Genomic DNA, 27,886 nt, shown 5'->3' on the forward strand with positions numbered 1-27,886 from the left:
AATGTTTCAAGCAGTAATTTTTGCTCAATCCACCTTTTCCCCCTCTGTTTAATCCTATTCTCTTTCAGCTTTTTAAGAAATGTTATTTTTATTGACAAGTAATAATTGTATATATTTATGGGGTGCAATGTGATACTTTCATACACATATACATTGTAGAAGAGCAAATCTGACTAATTAGCATTTCCATCATCTTATTACTTTGTGGTGAGAACATTTAAAATCTACTCTTTCAGCAATGCTGAAATAATATAATACATATTATTATTAACTGTAGTCACCTTACTGTGAATAGATCATCAGAACTATTTCCTCTCGTCTAACTGAAACTTTGTACCTTTTGACCAATATTTCCCCTTTCCCTGCCTACCTTCCCAACCTCTGGTAACCACCATGCTACTCCCTACTTCTATGAAGTCAGACTTTTAGATTCTACATTTAGTGAGATAATACAGTATTTGTCTTTCTGTATCTGCCCTCTAGATAGCATAATGCTCTCTAGATTCACCCATGTTGTCACAAATGACAAAATTTCATTCTTTTTTCAAGATGAATGGTATTCCATTGTGTATAAGCATCACATTTTATCTGCTCATCTGTTTATGGATACTTGGGTTGATTCCATATCTTGACTATTGTGAACAATGCTGCAATGAATAGGAGAATGCAGATATCTCTTCAACCTACTGATTTCAATTCCTTTGGATATATAATCAGAAGAGGGGTTGCTGGATCATATGGCATTTCTATGTTTAGTTTTTTGAGGAACCTCCACGCTGTTTTCCAAAATGGCTGTATCAATTTACATTGCCACCAAGTGTGCAAGGCCATACATGTATGGCCCATTTCCAAACTCTTTATTCTGTTTCATTGTCCTGTGTATCTAAATGTACACCAATACCACTGTGTCTTGATTACTGTAGCTTTATAGTAAGTTTGAAAATGAGGAGTGTAAGTCCTGCAACTTTGTTCTTTTTTAAAAAATTGCTTTGGCTCTTTCAGGTCTGATGTGTTTCCATTTCAATTTTAGCTTGTCAATTTCAACAAAAAGCCTTCTGGGATTTTGATTGGATTGCTTTGAATCTATACAATTTGGGGAGAATTTGTATGGTAACAATAGTGAGTCTTTGGATTCACAAGCATAGCATATCTTTCCATTTATGAAGTTCTTCTTCAGTTTCTCTCGGCAACATTTTTTAGGTTTCACTAAACATATCTGGCACATATTTTGTTGAATTTTTCAAATATTTCAGTTTTTATGCTACTGCTAGAGTATAAATGACTTTTCTTGTAGCTTTTTGGAAATATAGTTGATATACAATAAATCATTTAAAATGTATAATTTGCCATGTTTTGGCCTCTGTATACACCATGACCCCAATTAAAATAATGAACATATCCATTTCCCCTAAAAGTTTTTTTGAACCCCTCTGTTATTCATCCCTCCTGCCCTTTATAGCCTGACCCTCCCCACTTACTTTCCAGACAACCACTGATCTTTCTATCTCTAATATTAGTTTGTACTTTCTAGAATTTTATATATATATATATATCATAAAGTATGTTCTCTTTCGTATCTTGCTTCATTAGCTCAGCATAATTACTTTGAAAAATGTCCATGCTCTTGCATTTATCAATAGTTACTTCTTACCTCTTACTGAGCCATACTCTACTCTATGGATGTATCACAATGTTTATCCAGTCAACTGTTGAGAGACATTGTTTTATGTTCTCTAGTTTTTGCCTATTACAAATAAAAGCTGCTTTGGATATTAGTGTACAAGTATTTGTGCAGATACATGTTCTCATTTCTCTAGGGTAAATCCCCATGGGAAGAATGGCTGGTCATATAGCAGCTGTGTGTTTAACATTTTAAACTCCAAACTGTTTGCCAAAATGGATGTAACCAGATTATGGATCACAGTAAAGTGGAAGGGCATACAGGCCAGAATAATCTTTTTTATCTTTTCATATGTGTCTTGGCAAGGCAGTTTTGTCTATTCACCAAATGTTACTGAATTAACTACTGAATTCAATGAACTGGGTTAGGAACAGAGGGTATAGAAATGAATAAGATAGCCATGGTTCTTGTCCTTTGCTGCTTAATTCTAGAAGGAAAAAAAGATATTATAACAACATAGTTCACAATTATTGCTCACAAAGAGGTACAGAGTACTCTGAACCCAACTAGACTGGGGACTCTGAAAGCTTCTTTGAAATAGTATCAGCTGAGCTCCGTGTTGAAGGATGGGTAGAGATTAACAAGATGGATATAATTCCGAGTGACTGTGATAACACCACAAAGTAGTAGTTCTGGGTTCCCATATAGCTCCCCTAAGATGAAAATATTTACTTATTTATTCCCTTAATCAGTCAAGCCTGCTCCCAATTCCTGCATGAAAATCAACCCTAGGCTTCAGCATAAAAAGCAGGATTCAGGAGCATCATGGTCTTTTGTCTTTTGATTCAACACTAAACTGAGTACCTTCATCAAGACAGAAATGTCCCTTCTGAATAATGAAAACAGTCTCTTTCATGAATCATAATAGAATCCTGAATGGAATAAGGAAAATAGCAGTGGTAGTCATGATGATAACAGCAGCAGCAGTTAACACGGCATCTGTAAAGAGCACAATCTACTGTCCATCACACAGGAAATGTACTTACTGCCCTTTGGTGCTTACATTCTAAAAGGAAAAAAAAGACACCAAACAACACAGTTCACCATTATTTGCTCACAAAGAGGTATAGAGTGCGCTGGACCCAACCTAGATTAGGGAATCCCAATTTCCATGTGGGAGGCACTATGTAGTTTCACCCAATGCACATGATAACCTCATGAAGTAGATATTGTCACTACCATTTTATGTAACAATGAACTATGATCCAGAGAGATTAAATAACCTGTCCATCATCATAAACTGGTCAGTCATAGAGCAGGAACTTGGGCGCAGAGGCCCTAAAGCACCAATGGTAGGAGTTCCTAAAAAATGTATTTGTTTTTCTTAGAGTCAAAATAATTTTGTGACAGGCAAATGATATGCTGATGGCTGTTAAGTACTACTTCTGAGGAACACTGATATCTGGCAAATGTAACAGTAAAATCCTCAGGGAAGACAGCACGTTGTCAAAAAAAGCCTTGCATTTTAATCTTAATTCTTCCACTGATTAGCTGTGTGACTATAGGCAGGTTATCTAACCTAAAGAGTCTCAGTACAGAATGAGAAAAATGTACCTGCTTTGCAGGCCTGGGGCAAGATCATAAGTAATGTATGGAAACACTCAGGGTGTTGATAGGAACATAGTCAATTGTATTAAAGTTGTATCAAAGCTGCTCCTTCCATAGCATCTGGAGATACTAATGGAGATAAGACTGCTTTCTGATTTCACTCTTCTAATAATTACTTCTTTAGAGATAATACGGAATCAAACACAAGTAATCAGAGGAAAGAGGTAAAGATGCAAGATCAGTCCCTTTAAGTTCTGCAAAACTTCCTTTCATTAACATACTCTAAGTTGCTTAAAACAAACTCAGGGTTGAAAGAAATCCTAGGAAACCATTCAGCCCACCCTTCTTTTAGTAGTCTTCCTTTAGACCAACAGAAAATACTAAAGAGACAGCACTCTGTCCATCTTGGCCATGTCATTTGGAACACTCCTTTTTTCCACCTCGCTTTTACCACAAAAATAAACACATGGGTAGAGTTTGAAGCCATTATATGCAATGAAGAGAGAAATCACTGGCAAAAAAAAAAAAAAAAAAAAAAAAATTAGTCTTTTGCCATGACTTGGCTAGAAAAACAAGCAGGCAATTTGTTTTAAAAATGGGAATAATCGTATACTAAATATCATCCAACACCCTAGACACTATGCTGTAAAAGTCATCTCCTATGAATAAAAATAAATCCAAAAAGATGAATGTGTGTTTTATTAGCTACTCTCAAGCCTTTCATTGGCCAATAACTATATCACCCGGGGCATCGCACATCAATCTATTTCATAACAATTTCTTTTACACTCAAATGAAGCTACATTTTTTAAAAACTTGGGAAAAACTGAGCTTTTAAGTTTTGGTGGTGGTGATAGTGTTGGGGGAGCGGATTCATTTTCCTTTCCCTTAAAATCCACCTTCAATTTAAGTGTTTAAAAATAAATTTCTATAATAAATATATGTACTAAATATAGCTTCATTAAAAAAAAAAATTAGGATTTAAGAACCCCCAATTCAACAAATCCTCAGTTAACTAAAGAAAATGCTTACTTCTCTCCCCTTTCCCCTGAGCCAGCTAGAGCTAAATGACTTGAACACTCTGCGTGCTTAGGTCTGATACCACCTCTGCCGGCAGCCGCAGGTCTTCGCCTGTCGTCATCATGCATCTCACGTACACTCTGACAGGGCCCATCAATTCCTATTGCTTTTCACCAGGCCTGGACTCTGGCACTTTCCCCTGGGGAGACCTTTACTGGTCTCCATACTTAACCCTTGAACCCAGCCTAATCCATCAGCCTCATTGAATAAACGGTGATAGGGAATGTTTCTCCCTAAAGACAGGCAGCCAGCCTCTCCACTTAAAACTCAGAAAGAAAGCCATCAACAGGGTCTGCTTTGTTTGTCAGTGTCGCCAGCGTCTTCACTTATTGATGTTTTTATTGTTGTGGTGCCCAGCTGCTTGAGTCAAGGGAAGTGCTATTCAAGGAGACATCAATTAAGTGCTTGTTAAATGCTATAGATGCTCTTTTGAAATTGTCCCCTGGGACTCTCCTTGGGAGTTCCCAAAACCAGTGGAGGGCACAGTTGTCATTCTGGAATAGGGTTTCTCCAGCACTTTAAAGAACAGCTTCATAACTCACACCTTTTGGACTCTATCAGAAGATTTTAGAAATTCTGACTTTTAAGAAGGAAATATAATACTCTTTTTTAGGAAAGACAAGCAATCATAGAAAGTAATATTAAACACATAAACACACTGTGTAAAACCTCCTTACCTCATAACCAAATTGCAGCTCATCAGAGGTCAGCATAATGATATCATCATCAATGGCCAGAACAGCTTCCGTCTCGATTTCATCATAAGGGAAGAAACGGTTACTTAACTTGTTTTCAGCAGTCCTCACCACTTTCAATGGAACCCGGATTTTGGGCCAGAGAGAATCTGGAAAAAGAGAAAAGGTATTTACCATTCTCCTAACTCTTGTAAGGAGATAAAGTAGTAAAAGCATGACATCACAAGTGAGATGGAAGAATCAGCTTGTAGCCATGGCTTTCACCAAATCCAAAAGTACAACTGTGCAAGAGGAGATTCTCGCAGATCCATCTTTATTATAATAAAAAATATATATACCACACATACAGACATATAGATACAACATATATACACCCATAAAATATATGTGATTACTTCATTCTCAGAATCAAGGCTTTAGTATCAGAACTCTACCCACCTCTGGTAAATACTCCGCAAAATACTTTCAGGTAAGTATATCCTAGCCGAGAACTTGCCTGCAGCTGTGCTAGGACATACAGTGCCTTTGCTGAAGATGTCTGCCCCGATGTGCCCACCTCCATCATGCAATCGAACAGCTTTCAGTGCTGCTAAAATCCACCCCTCATCAGAGTATGTTTCACTGAATGAGTGTAGCTTCCTGAACTCAGCACTGTATCCCTTCTCCCCAACTCACTAGGTTTGGTTTCTCATCATGACCAATTTACAAAGTAATTATCAATTTTCTAGGTCCAATTATGTGGGATTTTCTAGTATACTGAAGAAACACCAACCCATAACTTGCCTTACATTTTTTTCCCATTCTACTTTACGAAATGACTGGAGTAATTTGACCACAGGTTCTTTGTTTTAAAATGTTGCACTTGGCATAGCATGAAATTCATACTTCTTTGGTACAGTACCCATGTCCATACACCTCAGAGGGCAGTTTGTTCTTCACACATTTGTCAAACAAGAACAGGAAAGCTAGGTATCATACTGCTTTCAAAAAGTCCACCATGTAATTGTAGAAAAATCTCATTTTTGTGGGTCTTGAAGTCCCAAAGCACTCATGGCCACTCCAAAGTCACCAGACTGAAGAGGGGGAAGATAGAGGGAAAGTCAGTAGGGGAGAAGGCTGTCTAGACTGACTGCAAATAAAATGTTTTACTTCTGCACATGTTGTAGTATAACTGGTTGTAGAGCACATTGTTGGGGTACTCCCAGGGTCTTGGAACAGGCCTGTGCAAGTGGGAGGCCCTGTAGTCAAGGAAGGTATTCATAGTTTTAAAATAAACCTGTGGCACAGAGCCTCATGGAGAGTGGTCAACTCCAAAAAGTGTGTTTGGGAAAGGGCTGAATCGGTGACCAAAAAAATAGCCCTATGGGCCATTATCTTTTCATCAATATCAATAGTTAATTATAGTTTCATTCGTGGCACATAATCGATCAATATCTTTGGAATAATGCATGAACACATGCCTGAAAGACTGGAGGCCTGAGTTCAGCATTATCTATGGGATCTTAAGCAAGTCCATTCTTTTCAGGATAAGGATAAGCAGAGAGAAAGGAAGAAGGAGAACTTTGTTAATCAACTAATATATGCCAAATGCTTTATAGATACACTGTCATCCAATTCTCCTGACAACTTTATGAGGCAGGAATTATTACAAAGTAGTATTTTCATGGCTCAGAGAGGTTCATTAATTCGCCCAGTGATACACAAAAAATAAATGATAAAGCTAGTATTTGAACCTAAGTCTGTTTAGCATTAAAAGACCAAAAAAGAGCTGCAGCTTCAGAATCCCATGTTTCTCTGGATCTGGAACAAAATTAGTAAGGTCTAATCACTTTCTCCAGCAATCACGCTTATTCTTTCTTGATCCCTATTTCACATAAATAAAATCTCTGTCATACATCCACCACTCCCAAATCCTTATAAAACATGAACACATTACAACAGTGGTCCTCAACCTTTTTGGCACCAGGGACCAGTTTTGTGGAAGAAAATGTTTCCATGAATACAGGGTGAGGCCAGGGTAGGGATGATTTTAGGAAGAAACTACTCCACCTCAGATCATCCAGCGTTAGATTCTCATAAGGGGTTCACTACCTAGATCCCTTGCCTGAGCAGTTCACAATAGGGTTCACACCCCAGTGAGAATCTAATGCTGCCACTGATCTGACAGGAGGAGGAGTTCAGGCCTTAATGCTCACATTCCAGCCGCTCACCTCCTGCTGTGCAGCTCCGTTCCTAAGAGGCCACAGATGGCTACAGGTTCCTGGCCCAGGGGTTAGGGACTCCTGCACTGTAACATCTAAAATGAAGGAGGTTATAGCCCTACCTACCAGGCCAGTGGTTTCCAAAACTTTTGATCTCAGAATCCCTTTATGCTCTTAAGAAAATATATAAGCACACATTCCATTAGCTTTGGGAAATGATGTCACTCATGACATGTAGATTCTGGAGAATCTGTACATTTGTGAGAGAATAAGAGAAGTGGGAAAGAGAAATAATCACTTAGTGTGATTATAAAAATAATTTCCATGTCCTGGATCTCCTGAAAGGATCTCAGGGATGCCCAGGGTACCCAGATGACACTCTGAAATCTGCTGAGTTAGATTTTGTTCAGATTTGGGTACCGCAACATTACGAGAAGTACCAACAGGCCCAGAAAATAGTTGGGAAGAAATAACAAGGACAGTGCAGGCATCTGTATTCAGGCTTTCTATGGAATGCCTACAGAAATTAAGCGTGCCACTTAGCACTTTATTGCCTCTCAGTTTCAACTGCGGTCTTCATTGCCCTGTTAGTGATAGCTGAACTGGACCCTGTGAACACCTCTCCTTTGGCAGCTGGCATGGTTTTACCTGTGCCAGTACAGGGCACCAAAGGGCCAGTGCAGCGCATGGGGATGGCTTTCTTCCTGGGTCTGGTATGCCTGTTTTACTTCTTGCTCCATTAGTGCCTGGCCAGCAGGCAGGCAGGCAGGGGCACTTGTCTCCAGCAAGTGTAAGTAGCACCTCTTCCCTGGGGCACCTTGCCAGCAGGTTCTAGCATACCCCAACCTGCTTCCCAGTGAATTTAACAGCACCCCTGCAGGCAGCTTCCAGAAAGTTCTGTGGATGCCCCACCAGCAACTCAGCCAAAATTCTCCCTGTGGGTAGTTCCAGGTGAGCTCTACCAAAGCCCTAGCCAGTTTCCCAGCAAGTTCAATAACATTCCCGGGGCAGCTTCCTGTCGAACTCTGTGTGTATACAAGGGCATGACTGGGTTTCCTGCTTGTCAACTTCAGCCTGCGGCATCTCAGCAAACTTTCCTAACCCAGTGGATGACAGCCCTACTCTCCCCAGCAAGGTGTGAATCTCACCTCTAGCTGGGGAAGGGGCTCTTCCAAGTTTATTTCCTGTAATCTTCAGAGTTCTCTTTACCCTTTAGCAGGCAAATCCTGTTACTAGTTAATAATTCATACTAAATTTTTCCTGTTCAAATTTTCATGTGGTTTCTGTCTCCTAAATGAACCTTGACTAATATTCTTGGAATATCAGAAAGCTTATCGAATGAAAAGGGAATTGTTCTCTATGGCCTTTAGAGTTAGAAGCATGACAAATGGAAGGGTGGAAGCTACAGGGAAACTGATTTAGACTCAAAATGTGTAAAAACTTCCTGATGGTATAAACTATTCTAAGATATATTGCCTTCAGCAGCACAATGTGCCCTTTTACTTAAAATGCACTAACTTAGGTCAGATTTCTACTTGACATCAGGTGGAAACTAAACACGATGCCTCTGTGGCCTTAGGATTCCATGAGGCAGCTAAACATCACAGAAAGAAAACAGTCTTTGGAAACAGCTTCAGATGCCAGGTCTACCACTTACTTGTCATGTGACCTTGAACAAGTTAAATACTCTGAGCCTGCTTCTTCAACTGTGAAGAAGGAATAATGAGACCATCTTGATATGACTGAATGTGAGGATGAATGGGGATGCATTTAGCAACACAGTGCCCAGTACACTGTAGGCAGTCACTAAATGTTAGCCATGCTTTCTCTGGAAAGTCTGTGTCTACCTACAGAACCAGAGAATCTTGTTGAACCCTAGGTAGCAGTGGCAAAGTGGTACATTTGAGATCCGGTACATCACCCAGACAACCCAGTGGTATACCCCGCTGAGGCCTTCCATGTCCACTTTTAGAGAAGCAAAATCCCTGCCATGAATCCTTTAAACTCTCACACACTAATAAAACAAAAGAACATGGAATTTTGGTCATGCTAATTCCACAAGGCAACAAACAGCTCCTCTTCCCACTATGCAGAAAAACTAAGCTAGCTGCTTTATAAAGTGTAAGTCCAGACTCCATCCAGTGTAGAGGCATATTTATATGCTAGAGGCATATAAATATGCCTCTACACTGGATGGAGTCTGGACTTACACTTGAGGAATGTGTATAGCACATTCAACCCACAGACAGCTTTCCACGCTGTTTACCTATATATGTCCAAAGCATTACTTGAGACAATGTCCACAAAGAACTAACTTGCCCCTGTAAAGTCTTTGATGGGGAAGTTTTAGAGAGCGATGAAGACTCAGGAGGATGATATGGGGTGCAGGTAGAAATTCAGAATGAATTATGGCTTTTTAAGATGTATGGTTACTTTTCCCTGTTGCGAGTTAGGTTTGGATAGCCAAAAGTTGGCTTTGGCAAAAGGCTCCATTTCAGTGATCAGCTATCTACGGACCATCAATAGCACCTGATGGGACTCTAAATAGAATTCCCAGTTTCATGTTTTCCCTTTGTCAAATTAAACGGCCTCCGTGAAAGACAAGAACCATTCTCTCAGGCTTCTGACAGTACCCCTTTTGTGGAGGCCAGAGATGAGAGGGCAGCAACCAAAGAACAAGCATTAAAATTACACCCTGTCCTTAAAACAGATAATACTGATTTGGAATTTTGATTCTGAAAAGGTAACCTTTAAAAAAAAACTAGGAATGAAGCAGTAGAAGGAGAAGGGAACATAAGGTAGGAAAGAAAAATCTATGCGAAAAGAAGTTTTTTCCTTCCCATCAGTCTTTTGAAAAAAAAAAAAAAAAAACAGATTTACTTTTCTGTCTCTCTGAGCCCCTGACAAGGATCTAGCTCTTCTACATGATCCCAAATCAAAGAACTGACAACACATGATGATTTTCCTGCAACTAAATGGTAATCTAAATAGACATGGGGGGGGGCTTAGTGTAAAGGGCGTGAGCTTCGGATCTAGAAAGATCTGTGTTGATTTCTGACAAATTGCTCATCTGAGTTTCATTTTTCTTAGTTTTGCAAAATGGGGATAGTAATAGCTTCCTTGCAGGCTTGTCCTAAGATAGAGGCAATAAGCATGTAGCACAGTTCCTATTCCTGGATTAAAAAGGTATACAATATGGTTATATCATGATCATCTTCACAAGTGGATTCTTGTGAAGTCCTATGAACTTCACTTCTCTACTGATAACAGGAAGAGGTCTAGACAGAAGGATATGGGGACGATTTCTAGAATGCAGACAGAAACTGTGTCACAGCTAGAAACCTTCAGGCCCAAATACTATTGCTTAGCCTAACTGGGGTCCTTTTTCCTTATGCTTTAAAATTCTAAATGAAACAGCAAGCCCTTGTATCTTATGTCTCATCCTGTGAACCTATAACAGACAAAATAGAAATGTCACCTCCCATTCATACAAAGTAGCCTGAAAAATATGATTTTTCAAACGCATTGCAGAATTTATGAAAAACAAACAGCTGAGCCAGGTGACCTGATAACTTCACAGTATGAGCTTCAGTCCAGCTCAAAGGAGAAAAAGAACTCCTTGTGTTAAGGATTTCGTTTTTCAAGTATATTGATTAACGGTTTTCTCCATGTTGGATGCCAAGAGAAATGTGAGCAAAGACATTTTTCTCCAACTTGGCAAAGGTACTGCAAAATGGTCAGGTTGATGGAAGATGACCCCGAGTCCATCCTGCCAATCACTAGCATAACTACAACCACAGATTCACAAAATAAATTATCAGATTATCTCCATACAAACCTTAAGCCCACTTCAGAATTGCCTGAGTTCCTGGTGTCCAGCTGGACTCATGACCCAATTCTCCACAGTCCGAGAACTCCGCTCAAAAGGAGGGTGCCTGCTGCTTTTGTTCCCTTGTTGGCCATCCTGGGTTGCTGACATGCTCAGCCAACCCCACCCTGCCTGCGAAGCACTATGCATATCACAATCTGAAGCTCCTGATTGTGATATGCATATGGGGGGCTCCTGATGTTAACTCAGATTTAAAACTGAAGTCATTTAAAACAGAAGGCTGAGTTACCCCTGTCTGAAATGCACAAGGCAACAACCTCCTCCAGACCAAGGCCAGGGCCAGACTAAATAACCTCTATATCCATCAAGTTTGAAAATTAAAAACTAGGGAGAGAGAAGGCAGTCTCTTCTGACAAAGCTCAAAACCAATGTGATGAAAGCTCACTGGAAATGTCTATTGCCTAGTCTAAGTATTTACTTAAACTTAAAACCCAGAAATTTGGACTTAAATGTAACCAAAAGAAAAATGTATTTGGTTGGGTTGGAGAAAGCAAAAAAAAAGTGGGAAAGTGGGGGTAGATTTCTGCCTACACAAATCCTCCCAGCAGCAGACATGGTAACCACAATATTTATTTTAGTAAATGTAGAGAAAGTAAAAAACATCACTTTTGCCTCTAATATTTCAAAGCCTTGGACTTGCTTTCTCTCTCTCTCTCTATAAATATATATAATATATATGTTACTAATGCTGTATGTAAAAAATCAGATGCATTTGCTGGCATGCAGACCAGAGCTGACAGCCTCATTTACCAACTGAACAAACACCCCGCAGACGATTAAACATGGTTCATGTTCTCCCCAAACAACCACATCGCCAGAGCCAGAGCCCTGACCTAAAAACCACTGTTAGAAAAAAGCTAGTCCAGTCACTACAGGTGTCAAAATTAGGGCTTCATCAGTTAAGGGCTCTCTTTCCTCCCTAGAGTCAACATCTTTGAAAAATAAACTAAAGTCTTGGTCATAAAACTAACCACTACATTTTAGCAGGGTCTTACCAAAAATTAAAACTGAACACCCAGCTCCAAAACCTGGGCTCATGCTGCTGCCTTTAGTTGTGCCAGGGTAGAGGCTTAGATCAAGAAGGAAAAAAAATTTCTCCTTTCCCACAGTTTGCAATGATGCCTTCCCGAAAGAAGTGACTCAAATTCACAATAAATAACTCACCTTATGACTAAAGTGGCTAACCAGGGTTTATAAGGAGAAGCCTCTTTTGCATTTAGCATCAGAATTTGCAACTCTGCCTTTCAGGCAGGACTGCAGGAGTGAGCTGTGAGTCTCTCTGAAAGCTGGTGGCCTTTGGATGCAGGAGCAAATACAGGCCTATAACTACCGCAAGACACAACAGGCCATGCCAGACCCAATGAGAGGCCCCCAGCCTTCCTTCTACAAACATGATCTATCCTTTATAAACGAAGGGACAAATTAGTAATGCAATACCACCCAATTCACTTCGCTCTGGAGAACGGCAATTGGTATGAATAAATCCAAGTTAATAATTTCCCTCTCTACATAGTTTCTTATAATTTCCCCTATCTTTTCCTTCCTTTCTGTATTCTCATCTTCCCTTCTTAAATGATGCCCACATCTTCCTTTTTCTTTCACCCCTTTCCTTCTCTCTTATTATGTATCAAACAAATAAAATAAAAATCCAGAAAACTGGCCATGTTACAGTGTTGAGAGAGAGAAGAAAATCTTGGCGTAGAAAGTTAATTTCTAAATATCAGGAAATAATACACGAGCTTTATTTAAAATAGGTAGGCCAGGTACAGGTGGCTCACACTTGTAATCCCAGCACTTTGGGAGGCTGAGGTGGGTGAATCACAAGGTCAAGAGATGGAGACCGTCCTGGCCAACATGGTGAAGCCCCGTCTCTACTAAAAATACAAAAATTAGCTGGGCATGATGGTGTGCACCTGTAGACCCAGCTACTCAGGAGGCTGAGGCAGGAGAATCACTTGAACCCAGGAGGCAGAGGTTGCAGTGAGCCAAGATTTCACCACTGCACTCCAGCCTGGTGACACAGCGAGATTCCGTCTCAAAATAAATAAATAAATAAAATAGCTGTTTTAACTGTGGCTCCCTAAATCTAAAAAGAAAGCATATGATTCTCTCAGAGAACAAACATCCCATGAAGTAAAATCTGTCAATGTCTCTGGAAAAATGAAAGAATTTTCTTGAGGCAAATTCCAATTTGCCTAACAGGGCCAGAAATACAGTCTTCTTCCAGCCTAGTTTCTAGGGTTGACTTTCCCGACTTCAGTATATCCAATTAAAAGAGACTAGCCATAAAAAGTGCAGATACTACTGTCAGGCAATAAACTAGACCTTATCGGTGACAGTGGTGCACATTACTAACTTCAAACTCATTCCTTGGTCTAATCCATCAGAAACTTCCTGGCTTTAATAGGCTATAAATGGCAGGAGCTTTGAAGTCCCTGGGATTAGGATCAGTAATAGACAGACTGAATGAGAAACTAAATGCAGGTGGAACATACTCTGTGCGTCCTGAATTAAAAACAAATCCAATTAATCAAATAGTCCTCAATCCTAGCTGCCAGCCAGCAGATTACAGGGGTGGCCAAGGCAAGGAACAAAGTGATTAAGGAAGAGCCAATGGGAGCTTCTAGTGGTTGCTCCCTTGAAGGACCTGACTTGAAGTCTGGACAGGGTATACTTTGCTGATGACTTTTCCAATCAGAGGTGAGGCCATCCTTTTTTTTTTTTTTTTTAAGTACAGTATCAGAGCAGAGATAAGAAAAGAGAAAACTAATGCCTTTTAAACTGAGTTTTCATGTAAACAAATCAGCTGAGATGGCTGAGGGAAGCTGAGATCTGTTTTCCCAAGGCTGATAGCCTTTGATCCTATTGATTCCTAAGCCCTTAAACACTTGTGGCTACAGAGTATGCTAGGGCTTGGAGTTCAATGGGCCACCCTAGAACAAGAATGAGAGGACTGAGAAAAATGGAGTCATGCTGTCTCAGAAATAGCATTGCTATTGACAGAGCAGGAACACTTATTTAAAACAAAGGCTGTGAATAATTTGGCCATCCAAAATCAACCCAGCTGAGAGACGCACTAAGGCCCAAACCAGGCCTCTCCTGAACACACCACTTCCTCACTCTTCTTACCTTCTGGAGGGTTTTTATTCTGATTATTCCAGACGACGAGCAATTTGGATAGACTGGGCACCTTGGACACTTCAGTGATGACCCGGAAGAGGCTCTCTACTCGGTCGTAGGTGAGGACTATGGCGGTGAACCCTTGAGACTGTGGTGGGATCAGTGGGAGGAAGAGTGGATTGCTCACGCTGCCCCACTTCTACAAGAGGACAGATTAACACGGGTCAGAAAAGCAGCTGCAACAATGTGGCTAACCCAACATCGTCAAGAAACCCAAAAATGTCAGGCTTGGTGGCTTGTTACCATGACCAATCCTAGAGCTAAGTAACTGTTCAGAAGTCTTCCCCTCCTCAAAATTTGCATGGGCTAAGTTTGGCTCTGATATCACTGAAAAAGGAGCTGAGAACTTTTGCAGCTGAGAAGAAAAATTCTGGTTAAACATGACATTAAAGCACACATTTATCTTCATTCCTTCCCGAAACCCAATAAAAAGGCAGTTGATGAACATAAAAGAATCTGCATCTATAAGGACAAAGAGATGGGAGAAAAGACAACAGCTGATGGGCCTATTAAGATATTTCTGAAAGACAGAAAGGGATAGAGAAGGGGTAGCAGAGGAGGAGTGTGAGTGGAGACCTGGGCGACTACCAGGAGGAGAGCCAGCAATAACAAGCAGGCCAACCTGGGAATTCACAGGGCTCAGGAACGAAACTCATCAGATACCTTGTGAAGCAAGAAGAATGGTAAGGTTGAAAACACGAAGACTCTGTTAAAAAATCTGTGTAAGGGGCAGCTAAGAGGCCCAGATTCATAAGCACTCCCCCCATGAAGTACTCAGACAGAAATCGATCCTTCCCCTCACCCCAGCTGGAGAAGGAAGGTTTCTTCTTGGAGGAAACTGAAGTTCTAGACAGGGAAACACAGGCACAGAGGAGAGGAAAATACAGGCTGAAAATCTACATTTTAAACAATGGGCCCTACAGCCTTCTTTCCCCTTCAGTGCCCGAAGTGCTGGCAGTCAAGTGGCTAGCTCGGCACCCCAACATCTTACAATGAAGTCCTTCAGGCAACAAGCTGGCCTTCGCACAAATAACTTCTGATCAGCTTTTCAGTGCTTCCCTCTTAATCATGAGCAGATTCTAGAATCACAGACATTTCAAGACCATCTTCAGCATGAATGACAGAAACCAAACGACTAAAGATACAAAGGAATTTAGAAGTAACAGAAACAACAGAAGAAGCAGAAGGAAACTAAAACAGCATCAACAACAAATTGTATCCACCAGGAGATGAGATTCTTCATCCATGAAATAAAAATGAATTGCTATTTTTATTTTAAAAGCTCAATCAAAGAATAGGAACAACTCTTGCACATTAAAAATATAATAATTTAAATCATTTTTAAAGGGCAGGATTGCTACCTGGTTGGTCCTGCCAGTGGGGGGAAATAAAGGTCAGGATTGCAAGATAAACATCACAAAATATTCCAGACTGATAAATAAAAACGCAGAGATGAAAAATAAGGACAGAAAAAAATAAGAAAATCTGGGAGGTCCAACATTCATTTAATAGCCGATTCCAGAAAAGAAAACACAAACTATGGGATAAATAAATCTATCAAAGAAATTAAAGACTTTCTCAGTACATAAGATTTAAGAGGCATGAATTTTCAGATTGCAAAGGATTAAAAGAAGTAGCACAGTGAATTTTTTAAAAAGACAAAAATAAATATCACAGTGCATATTTCTGAACACAGAGAATAAAGAGAAAGTGCTCACAATGAGTGAAAATAGGTGATAAGCATGTGAGTTCAACATACAATTCTCAAAACTTAAATGTTTTCAAAATAAAGTTTAAAAAGTAACAAAAGAAATTCAATCTCTCTGCTACCATTAAAATATTAAATAGTTTTAATACAGCAATGTAAGCAAAAATATTTTTGTACTGATAAAAATTAAAATTATTTAAATGTTCTTATATTTTATACTAGCATTATTAGGATACGATTCATTTACCATACAATGCACCCACTTAAATCATATAATGGTTTTGGTATATTACATTGTTCACTTTTTTAAATTGTGGGAAAATATACATAATATGAAATTTGTCACTTTAATCATTGTTAAGTGTGTAATTCAGTGGCATTAGTTACATTCATATTCATATGTTATCATGCAAAAAGCCCAGGACTGAACTCTATGTTTGCCAGAAGACTGAGTATGAAATGTCCTATCTGCTATTACGGCTGCCGTTTACTTCCCTAGTCTTTTATACTCAGGGATTCCCAAGGTCCCCTAACAATCTCATCCGTATCACTGATGGACACCCATCACCACCTTTGTGACAACGGCTGTCTGCCAGATGTAACAGTGTGGGATGAGAAGTGTACACAAACACGTGGAATACACATGGGATGGGAACTCCAAGAAGCTGAATGAGATTCCTTGGGTCCTAATGTAATCAGGATATTAAAGCCAAAATGTCCACAACATACTATAATTGGATTTCACAACCAAGAGACACAATAGGAAAGGACATCTTTTCACTGTTGACCTTCTGTCCATGACATCACACTTTGACATTAAGCTTAGGAAGGAAGCCGTCTTAGGAAGGTGCCTGGATTTTAGTATTTGTACCTTAGATCTCATTATATTTCTAGAAATCTTTTTGAGTTTTCTACTCCAAATTTTATTCTTCATCTCTTCCTGACCTTTATGGAAACTGAAGTCAGAAAGTAGCCCTATATTTAAGTCATTATTAATCTCCAGGGATGGTTTATGGTCTATGTGCCATCAGCATCCCAAACCCACTCATCTAACCCTCTTGACACAATACTCACTAATGCCTGCTTGAAAAACACCATTTAAGTGGAAAAGAAACAAAGAAACAAAAAGATTCTTTTTAAAAAGTGTATACATATATGGGTTTTTTTGAGACGGAGTTTTGCTCTTGTTGCCCAGGCTGGAGTGCAATGGCGTGATCTCAGCTTAAGACAACTTCCGCCTCCTGGGTTCAAGCAATTCTCCTGACTCAGCCTCCCAAGTAGCTGGGATTTACAGGCATGTGCCACCACACCTGGCTAATTTTGTATTTTTAGTAGAGATGAGGTTTCTCCATGTTGGTTAGGCTGGTCTTGAACTCCTGACCTCAAGTGATACACCTACCTCTGCCTCCCAAAGTGCTGGGATTATAGGTGTGAGCCACCGCAACAGGCCACAAAATAATTTAATGTGTGATATTAAAACAGTCAAGATTTATTGAGTACTTACTAAGTGCAAAGCACTGTGCTTCACATGTATTAGCTCATTAGATATTCACAGCAACCCCCAAGATAGATACGGTTATTGTTCTCATTTTACAGATGAGGAAACGTAGAACTAGAAATAGCAAATGATGTTCAAGGCTATATAACCTGTAAGTGATGGAACTGAGATACAACTCAAGCAGTCTGATTCCAGTACACCAGGCGGTAATGGTTCACAGCCCTTCCCCACACCCTCCTACACACATGCCCAGACTGGGGATGCATCACTATTTTACAGACTTTGGAAAATGTAAGTGTGGGGAACTCCAGAGTTTGTTACTTCTAGCTCTTTTCTAAGACAAAAATACTAAAAGTTCTTGATCTTTGTTAATAAAATCTGGGCCAATAAGCAAGAACTCACGCCAAACACTAAGATTTCAGAGAGTCTATGAAATAAAAACACACCAAATACATAACACTGACACAAAGTGTGCACATAAATTTAAAAAGGTAAATACAGCACTAAAACAGAAGGAAAAACCATTAAAACTCCAACAGAATGAGGTCTGTTCTTTGGGAGAAGCAGGGAGAATGCCAATACACTTAAATGGCTTTATGACATTAAGAGAAGAGGAAAATTCCCTGAGAGATGCAAGGCTTAGATTCGCAAAATGAATGCCTTGGCATTTAAACTGAGGCACCCCTGAAAGGCATCGCAGCTCTGATTTCATGGAGCTGCCAGCGACATGGAGTCAGAGTCGCTGGCAAGACAACAGATCTGGTCTCATCTCACATGCCAGCTCCACTTGGGAAGTGGATTGGTAGGGGAGGAGGGAGGACCGGAAGGAATGGTTGGCTGGGAAGTGGACAGTAACTGTTCTTGATGTTCAGTTTTTCCACGCTGCCCACTTGCATCCCAAACAGGGCTTGAGTATAGGGAAGGCCACATGGGGGGTCTGGACAACATGGAAAGGAGCATAAGGAGGGCTGGATCTTGCCAGTACTTTCCCTTAAAATCCAGAAGTGGAGAGGAACACAGGAGGCAGTATGTAAGCTTCTGAGCATATATATACTCTGATACAGACTCAATTATTTACTGTAGAACACACCACCAGGGTTAACGCAAATGACTTCAAAATTGAGTTAGCATGTTTGGAGCAGGTTTTGGAATCACAAGCCCTTAATCGGAACCCAGATGCTTTCACTTGCCAGATGCATAGCCTGGGCAAAGTACTTAACCTCTCTTGTACCTCAGTTTCTTTGTCTATAAAAACCATCATATTACTACTACCACCAGCACCTTTCTAGGTAGCATTACTTAACATAAATGAGGTAATATATGTATGGTACTGTCATGTAGAAGCATTCAATAAATGATAGCCAATGATTGATCTTATGTGAGTTTTAATTTCTCTGGGCTTTACTTTCTGTGTGTCTCAAAAGGGGGAAGGAGGTAGCGTAAGCAGTCTTGAGATCTCTTGCAGCACAAGAGTTCCAAATGAATTGCAGTACAAGAATCCCAAATGAAATCCTTCTTTCTCCCTCTCTTTACCTTGCCATGCTTCAGGGTCCTGGTTTACTTGGATTCTCTACCTTTACTTCTTCCTGTCCAAATATACTGTTTTTATTTCCATGTTTTTCTCTTTTCCTTTCTGTTCATTATGTTTTGGCTAACCTGAAAGGTCCATGAAGGCAGGAGCCAGAACACCTACTACTTAGAACAATGCCTAGTTGTTCAATCAAAACTTGTTTTTTAAAGAAGTAAGTTAAACCCAAATGACTCAGGCCTGTTTTATCTGTCCCCCTTATGTATAGGTATGAATAGCTGATGTACATTCAGACAACTAAAATTATGAGTTTTGAAATAATTCCCAACCTAGATAACTCATTTTATACATACTTACCAAGAATCTCACTGTGCTGTGTTCTGAAGAAGTGTAGGATTTTATAGGGATATTTAACAGAAGGCTTTAATCTGGGCCTTGCCATGTACTAGTCTTGTGACATGTACAGTTCTTTGAGTATCAGTTTCCTCATCTCTAAAGCAGGGATCATGACAGTGCCTACCTCCTAGGGTAATAATGATGAAATGAGATTATGTACATAAACATTTAGCAGAGGGCTTAGCACAGGACTTTATGAATTACAGTTTAAAGCAAACACAAAATACTTCCACTCTTCTCAATTTGTATTCTTCTTACCTACTAAAACACTGGTATTAGTGATTCAGCAATCATTCCCACTAGCATTATTTCTGGTACTCATTCATTTAGTCAACACTTCCTGAACATACACTATAAGCCTGGAATAGTGTTAAAGATGCAAAGAGGAACACTTTCCTTCCACTCAAAACACACAAAACCTAGTGGGGAAGACAGCGAGGTAAAAAGACAAATTGCAAGGTAAACTAACAAGTGGTAAACTAACAAGCCGGAAACAAAGAATGAAAAGCAGTCCACAGGTGGAAACATTGAGGTCTACACAGTCACTCTCCCTACCTGGAGATGAGGAGGTCTGAGCAGTGTCTTTAAGAAGCAGGAGAGGGCCGGCCAAAGAAGCATAGGGGCAAGCTGAGCGGCATGTGCAAAGATTTGCCGACAAGACAGTGAATGATCCAACAACAGGGCACCTCACAGTTTGCTGGGAGAAGGAAGGTCGGAGAGCAGAAATGACAGGAACTCGGGTAATGGCAGGCTAGAGCTCTATCACAAAATGCCTTTAATAATGGAATTTGTTGTTTTTTTTTAATGTTACACAGCTAGCTTTTTCATTTATTTTGAAACTTTCTTTTCCTGATCATTGTTTTAAATTGACATGGCTACCTTTATGCTCTATTTCAAAGAGTCATAAATAGGAAATGCTGATCTGCAACTAAGCTTCTGTATCAATTGCTTTTCCCTTCCTCAAGCATAATCCCATTTGCCTTTGGAGCTCAGTGACAGCGTGGAGAAAGGCAACTTTAATTGGGGTGTATACATTCACACAGACACTCCACTGCACTAGGGTAAGGTCAGCAAACTAACCCCCAGAGAAAAAAAGCTTACTGGGGAGGAACATTTCAAAAACGGCATTTAGTCACCTCTGAAATACCTTTAAGAACTGACCCCCTGCTGGCTGACCAAAGAGAGTGTCTACAGTCTGGGACCTCTTGACCCCACTTTCTGCAGGAAATCAAGCAAATTTAAACCTCCATAATTTACTCAAGACTGGCTTCTGCCAGGGAAAAGGCAAACAATGCTGGCAATTAACTCTGCTGCCTGATTAAATCTCCATGATGGCAAGATATGGCATAACACCAGGCATCCAGCAACAGAGAGCCGGAGAAGAGGCAAAGCCCATCTATCGCAGCTATGCCTTCAAAACCTTGGTCATCAATGCAATTTTCAAATACACTTGATGAACCCATTCGCTCAAAGGTAGGAGGAGATATCAAAAAAACCAGTGTGTATTATTCTGACAATGTTCTGGCCTTTGGCTAAAACGCCTTGCTCACCTCTTGCCCATCCTCCCACCCTTTACTTCTCACTCCTCCAACAATGATTCACTACAGAAGTGCCCATAAGAAACCCTACATTGTTAAATTGCAGTCGCATAAAAGTAATCCCAACAGCCTCGAGAACTGTCAGGTCACAATGCCAGTTGTAGACAAGTTCTTTTATTCTGGACAGCCCTGGTATAAGAGCTAGTAGTGTGCAGACATTAGTGAGAGGGACGTGTGGGCTCAGATTTCAGGATGCCTTGAAGGAAAGGCCTTGGGAGACTAAGCTTAAAGTCACCTACCAGTTCAAAGGGGTTTCCCCTTCAGGAAGAGATTCAAACTCAAGCAACTAGTTGTGCCTTTGGCAATCCCAAACAAAGGAAGTTGCCTGGGCCCTCTCTGCAATCCTGATTTGCTTTGTTGTAGTTGAAAGGTCATGGTAGCTGTATATGAGCCTAACCAAAACCATTCTAGGGTTACCATACAGAAAGCAGAGAAATTCTGATGGTAAAGGAGTGGCCTTTGCTAGCCATTTTGAAATGTTCTTGCTGATGCTATTTAGATTGTGAAATCAAGAGCAAGGAAGACCACATTTTATTACCAATGAAAAGATTCTTTCGGCCTAAAACAAACCAAACTGTAGCACTGAAGAAATCAAGCTGGAATTCAGGATGATCCAAATTTTAATTACTATTCCTCATCATACCAGAGACTTATTGTCACTATGTATAACTTCATGTGAAAATAAGAGAATTCCACAGATATTTAAGTCAACCTATATCTGATTTAAATGAACGCATTTTGCCTAAACAGAAAAATGAGAAGACAGAAGAAAGGAAGAGAAGAGGACAGGCTTGTTATACAGAAGCTTTTAAGCCCCTAGTAATAAGAAGCCTTACCTATTCCTACCTTGACAGAAAGGGCAGTTTTCTTGGTTGTTTTGAAGTTATCAACCCTTACCTCAATGTGGTTTCAATTATGAATTACCAGACTAAAAGGGGAAAAAAAGCTTTGATTTATTCTTTTTTGCTCCAATTATGCATGATGTGTTTCCACTGAAGACTTTGAAAAGTATTTCATCATGCCTCTCATCCAGAAGTGGTCAAAGGGCAAAACCAAAAGGAGTTAACCCTTTCATTTCCCCTTTAGGTTCAAAGAGACTCCCTATCAATGGATATAGGACAAGGCCTTTGAAGCAGAGCAATGGAAGAGTTAAACATTAGCATCATGTTACTAACGTGCATAAGGGTGGTGTCCCTTGTCCAAAATGGTGAGATGATATTTATGTTAATGGTTACTGGGAGATTTGAAAAGGGGCAATCAGTAATGCGGTCCACTTTGCCTTAACCATTAAACCTCTACAGCCCCAAATACCCACAGCACAACACTCTACCAGCCAGACACATGCTGACTTGCAGAACTAGAGAATTACAGAGACTTAACAATGTCTTCAAGTAACATCTCTTAGCTCAAGAGAGAAAAACTTTGGGGACAAATCTGAAGTTTACTTGATGCATCATGTTTCTTTCATTTCACTCTCAAATAATAACTGATATGGTTTGAATTTGTATTCCCGCTTAAATCTCACCTTGAATCGTAATCCCCAGTGTTGGAGGAGGGGCCTGGTGGAATGTAAATGAATCATGGGGGTGGATCTCCCTTTTACTGTTCTCATGACAGTGAGTGAGTTCTCCCAAGATCTGGTTGTTTAAAAGTGTATAATACTTCCCCTTTCTCTCTTCCTCCTGCTCCAGCTATGTAAAACACAGCAGCTTCCCTTTTGCCTTCCACCATGACTGTAAGTTTCCTGAAGTTTCCCCAGAAGCAGAAGCCTGTACAGCCTGCAGAAATGAGAGCCAGTTAAACCTCTTTTCTTTATAAATTATCCAGTCTCAGGTAATTCTCCATAGCAATGTGACAACAGACTTAATACAATAACTGTCTGTTCTAAAAAACAAGAATAACACCGAAGGCCAAATCTCACTGATTACACTTGAAAAGGCACGTGAAAGATGGAGAAAATCAAAGGCTAGAAATCCTCTTAGGGCTTCAGCTAAGTAAGATAGTTAATTATCAACTTAAAGCTCCTGAAACCTATTTATAGCAATTTGCTCTTAAGTGAGTTTTCTAAATGGTGGCATCACATTTGGGGGCACTGAAATAACAAGTACCGTGAGTCAACCTATATCTGATTTAATACAGGTCTATCAGTCAGATAGACTGATAGCTGAAGAAACTGAGCCACAGAGACTAACTCAGGGTCACGAAAGCAGGCCAAATATTTCTACTGCTTTTCTCTTTTTCCTACATTTGCTTTTAAGATCTAATATATATATATATTTTAATTTACTGCAGTCTCATTATGATTACCAGAGTATAAATTTACTTTTACTTATCCTGGTTGTGGTCTGTTAGTCTCCCTGCATCTGTGGCCTGTGTCATTCAATAATTGTGAAAATTTCTCAGCTCTGATGCTTTCAATAGGGCGTTTTTCCATTCCCCACCTCTTCTTCTGGAACTCAGCTTAGACATGTGTTGGACCTTCTCTCTCTGTTCTCTATATTGCTTCACTTCTCCTTCATATTTTCCATCTCTTTGTCTCTTTGGGCTGCATTTCTGAACAATTTCATTGACTCTAATAATCTAATAATTGCAAGCCTTTGCAGGTCTGTTTCTGGTAGTTCTCACTCACAGTACTGCCTGTATCTTTATAGTTGTGGGCTGCTAATTGTCTTTAGACACTTAATTTATAAGAATTATTTGAGACCTGGACTGAAAATATGGTCCTTATGATAGGGTTTGTGTCTGCTTCTGCCGGTTCCTAGCAATACAAAGCCAGCAGAAGTACAAAGTACTAAATTCCCTTCTTAAGGCTTATTTGGATGATAATTGTAGTATGAATCCATGTGGGGGTGGCTTACAATTGCAGTTTTCAGTCACAAGGGTCAATACAGTCAGGTTTATTCCGTCTTTACTCGTTCACTGAAGACATAATCTTTTAGTTTCCTAGCTTCATCCACAAAGTTCTTGTGAGAGCTAGATGGGTCACAGGATTTAAATCCTAATCCCTGCTCCCTACTACATAGTTACCAGGTCAAAGCTCCAGATCATCAAGGTCTACAAAAGTCTTCATGGCAATAGTTGACTTTGGCTCCCACTCACCTCCCAGGATACTGAGTTTCACTTTGATTTGGGGATTAGCAAATACCCTACTTTTCTGTCAGCTCAGCAATAGGTTAAAATTGCTTTATAAAACTTCATTCAATATTTTAGTTGTTCACTTAAGAAGGTTACTTAGCATATCTAATCTATCAGAAAGCCACGGACAGAAGTCTTGTTTATATTTACATTGCCACTGTACTTACATGTCATTGTGTTCCCTGCTTAACTTGGGGGCCGAATTTGGGTGCAAGATGAAAACAATTATATGAAAAGAAAGCAGCATAATAGATGGAATGATGGACAGAGAATCTCTGCATTAGATGAATCAATATACTTCTTTGGACCTCCATTTCCTCATTTAAAAAAAGAGGTGATCAGTGGGTGGGCCTTGAAATAAATATGTCTTGCTTCCTTCATCTGTAAGAATAGAGCTAGCAGAATGTTATTCTTGGTTTTAAGGAATAAACAAGATAAAATACATAAGAACTCTGTGGGCACAAAATATACCCTTCTGTGTTTTCAGTTTTCCTCTCCGAAGTCCCACCCAATTCTAAAATTTACGTTTCCATGTGATAAAGCATTATACTAGCAACCTTATAATTAACAACGCTTTACTTTTCATAGCCCCACACCACTTACAAATTGCTTCCACATACATAATTAATTTCTTAGAATAGTTATGTGAAATCAGTATTATTCTCATTTTACAGCTAAGAATAATGAAATCCAAAAAGATAAGAAACTTGTGGGGGTAGGAGGATTGCTTGAGGCCAGGAGTTCAAGATCAGCCTGGGCAACATAGCAAGACCCTGTCGCTACCCACTGCCTCCCTCCCCCCAATAAGTAGCCGAATATAGTGGTGCAAGCCTATGATCCTAGCTACTCAGGAGGCTGAAGCAGGAGGATTGGTGGAGCTCAGGAGTTTGAGGCTGCAGTGAGCTATGATCATGCCACTGCAGTCTACAAAAATAAGATTTAAAAAAATTAGCTGGGCATGTGGTGCACACCTATAATCCCAATTACTCAGGAGGCTGAGGTGGGAGGATCTCTTGAGCCCAGGAGGTCAAGGCTGTAGTGAGCTATGATTGTGCCACTGAAGAAGGGAGGGAGCGAGGGTGGGAGGAAGGGAGGAAGGGAGGAGGGAGGAGGGAGGAAGGGAGGAAGAAAGGAAGGGAGGGAAGGAGGGAGGGAAGAAGGGAGGGAGGGAGAGAGGAAGGAAAATTTGTGCAAGGTCAAGCTAATAAATAGTTTTGAACTCAGGTTTGATTCCAAAATGTCCTTTGCAATAGTCTTAATTAGCAATTAATAATCAGTTGCTAATTGTTACACTATTCTTCTGAAGCTATCATTATCCCTGAACTCAGTCCTACAGATGAGCAAACTGTTGCAAAGAGAGATTTGGTAAGTAACCTCAAATCATTCAGATCATCCCCAAGGAAAAAGTGATTGAAATGTGCAGTTTAGGAATTTCTGGGCTACAGTTAGTTTACTGGAAGGCTCACAAGTTAAACCCATCTGAATTTTCAAGAATGCCCCTTGAAAATTCCTATGATTATCTGAGTTTTAGCTACTTTAATTTTTTCTTTATATAGCAATGAAAGTTACATTTGGCTAAATGCCCACCCTTCTTCCATAAAGCCAAACTACTGTCAAGAAAAGCAAGAAAGGTGGCCACTGATTGCTTTTCACGTAGTAGAGGAAAAAGTTGACATTTCATCCACCTCTTGCTTGGAAAGAAAACCAATCATTTATAAGAACCCTCATTTGGCTGCAGCTTCCAACAGTGGGATGGACAGAAACCATTTAAATGGTTCAACATAAGCCATATTAAAAGAATTTGGAATGAGGAAAGAGAGGGTTCCATATGCTGATACTTTTAATAATTCATGAGTTATAGCAGTCTGCAAGTAATAAATTTCACTAAATGTATCTATAGTATGATTGCTTAAGATAATGGCAAAGATAACACATCATTGATTTTATTGGTTTATAATTTGATATGTTAAAAATAACAGTTCAGTTGTTTCATAGTACAAAATATTTAGACTATTCTTAGAACTAGGTCTTCAATTATCATCCTTGGACCTGCTGCTTCATAAGCATACCGAAAATACTTAAAATAAATGCTTCAGTCAAAAAAACTAGTGACTTATATGATTCAAACAAAGAAAGCCAATCTATAAACCAAAGACTACAATGTTCATGATGGCTTATGCTACTACGTCTCATGAGAGGAAAAACAAATTCACAGTTGCATCTGATTCTCCCATACTTGAAATACTCTGACAGTTTGCAAGAGTAGCTCATTCTCTGGTCTGGGCCTAAAATGCTTGTTGGTAGCCCCTGACCATATTAGAGAGGTCATCTATGGTATAGGGGAAGATTTCATCGGCTTGGTAAATAAGAACTTTTGGGAGGGATTAAATTACAGCTTATGGCCTCCAAGCTCAAACGCCAACACCGTTATGACCAAGGAAACCAAAGCTTTTGTATAGTTTGAGCTTTTAGGAGCCTAACACCAACATGAAAGTTGATACAGAATGGAAAGAAGAACCTCCAAAATAAAGTGATTTCTTAAATATTAATTTCTCTGGAATTCCAATAAAGCATATGTTTTGTCTACTATGTTTCATCTCTGCTTCTTCCTGGGAAAAAAAGGCATGAACCTACAAGGGCAAAAACAATCTTTTATTGCAAACAAGAATGGACCAGAGTTCAACAAATTTTTGGAAGGTAAAACAGATAGAGCTGTCCTTTTCAAAATCCTCTTGCTGTAAAACATAGAAATGTAGTATAAGGGGGGTGGATCCAAGAAGGCCGTTTAGGAACAGCTGAGGATTGCAGCTCCCAGTGAAAGCGCAGAGGGTGAGTGGACACCGCATTTTTATTGCCCACAGACTAGGAAATTCCCAGGCGGAGGAGCTCCACAGGTCGCCAGCATGGCTGTTTAGGCCAGTGCGGCTGTGTTGGCCAATGCCGCCGCTTTGCCCCGTGCGGCTGCTTTGTCAGCGCCCCGGTGCAGCGGTTCTCCGTACAAAATACACTGGTCCGGGCTGGCAATTGGAGCCACGGGAAGTCGCCCATTCATCTGTTTAAAAAGGGGACTGAACAGGAAAGCAGGACAGTAGATTCCAGGGCAAAAAAAGCGCCACGAATCTCAGTGCCGCTGTTTAGGCCAGTGCAGTGAGTCGCTGCACGGGAAAACACAGATACCGGCGCCTCTTCAACAGGCGACAGGAACACCAACTTAAAAAAAAAAGGCTCTGAGGCAGGGAGCCAGGCGATCAGGCTCGGCTGGTCCCACCCCAACAAAAGAACAGCAATCAGAAACTCTCTGGATTGAGAGTTTCACAGCAAGTGCAGCTGAACCCGGGACAGTCCAGCTCTGTGGGGGAGGGGCGTCCGCCATTACCAAGGCAGCCCGCCACTACGGAGGTAGTCAGACAATGCTGAGGCAGCCAGCCGTTGCCAAGGCAACCTACCATTACAGAGGCAGCCAGCCATTGCCAAGGCAGCCCGCCACTACAGAGAGAGTCCACCACGAGGCAGTTCTAACTACACCCATATAAACAGGACTGCAGGGAAGTTCACTCAGCAGCTGGGCGGAGCCCACAGCAGCTCAGCAAAGCCTCTACAGGCAGACAGTGACTAGGCTGCCTCCTTGCTGGGCAGGGCAGCTCTGAAGGAAAAAAAAAAGAAGGCAGCAGCATAACGGAAACTCAAAAATAAAGCCCTAAATCCCTGGGACAGAGCACCTGGGAACAAAAAGCAGTTTATGAGTTCTG

At 40.3% G+C, this 27,886-nt stretch overlaps 1 protein-coding gene across 1 annotated transcript in view; it reads right to left on the minus strand.

The window, feature by feature from the left end:
• The window catches only part of EXT2 (exostosin glycosyltransferase 2), a 176,288-nt gene that overhangs the window by 31,358 nt on the left and 117,044 nt on the right, over positions 1-27,886 (minus strand). Inside the window, exons 9-10 of the mRNA XM_017529398.2 lie at positions 14,224-14,413; positions 4,987-5,153 (exon numbers count right to left, since the gene is read on the minus strand). Of these exons, the coding sequence (XP_017384887.1) occupies positions 4,987-5,153; positions 14,224-14,413 (357 nt within the window). The remainder of the gene's footprint in view (positions 1-4,986; positions 5,154-14,223; positions 14,414-27,886) is intronic.

This window comes from Cebus imitator, unplaced genomic scaffold (genome assembly GCF_001604975.1).
Source record: "Cebus imitator isolate Cc_AM_T3 unplaced genomic scaffold, Cebus_imitator-1.0 Scaffold58, whole genome shotgun sequence".
NCBI classification, from domain to species: Eukaryota; Metazoa; Chordata; class Mammalia; order Primates; family Cebidae; genus Cebus; species Cebus imitator.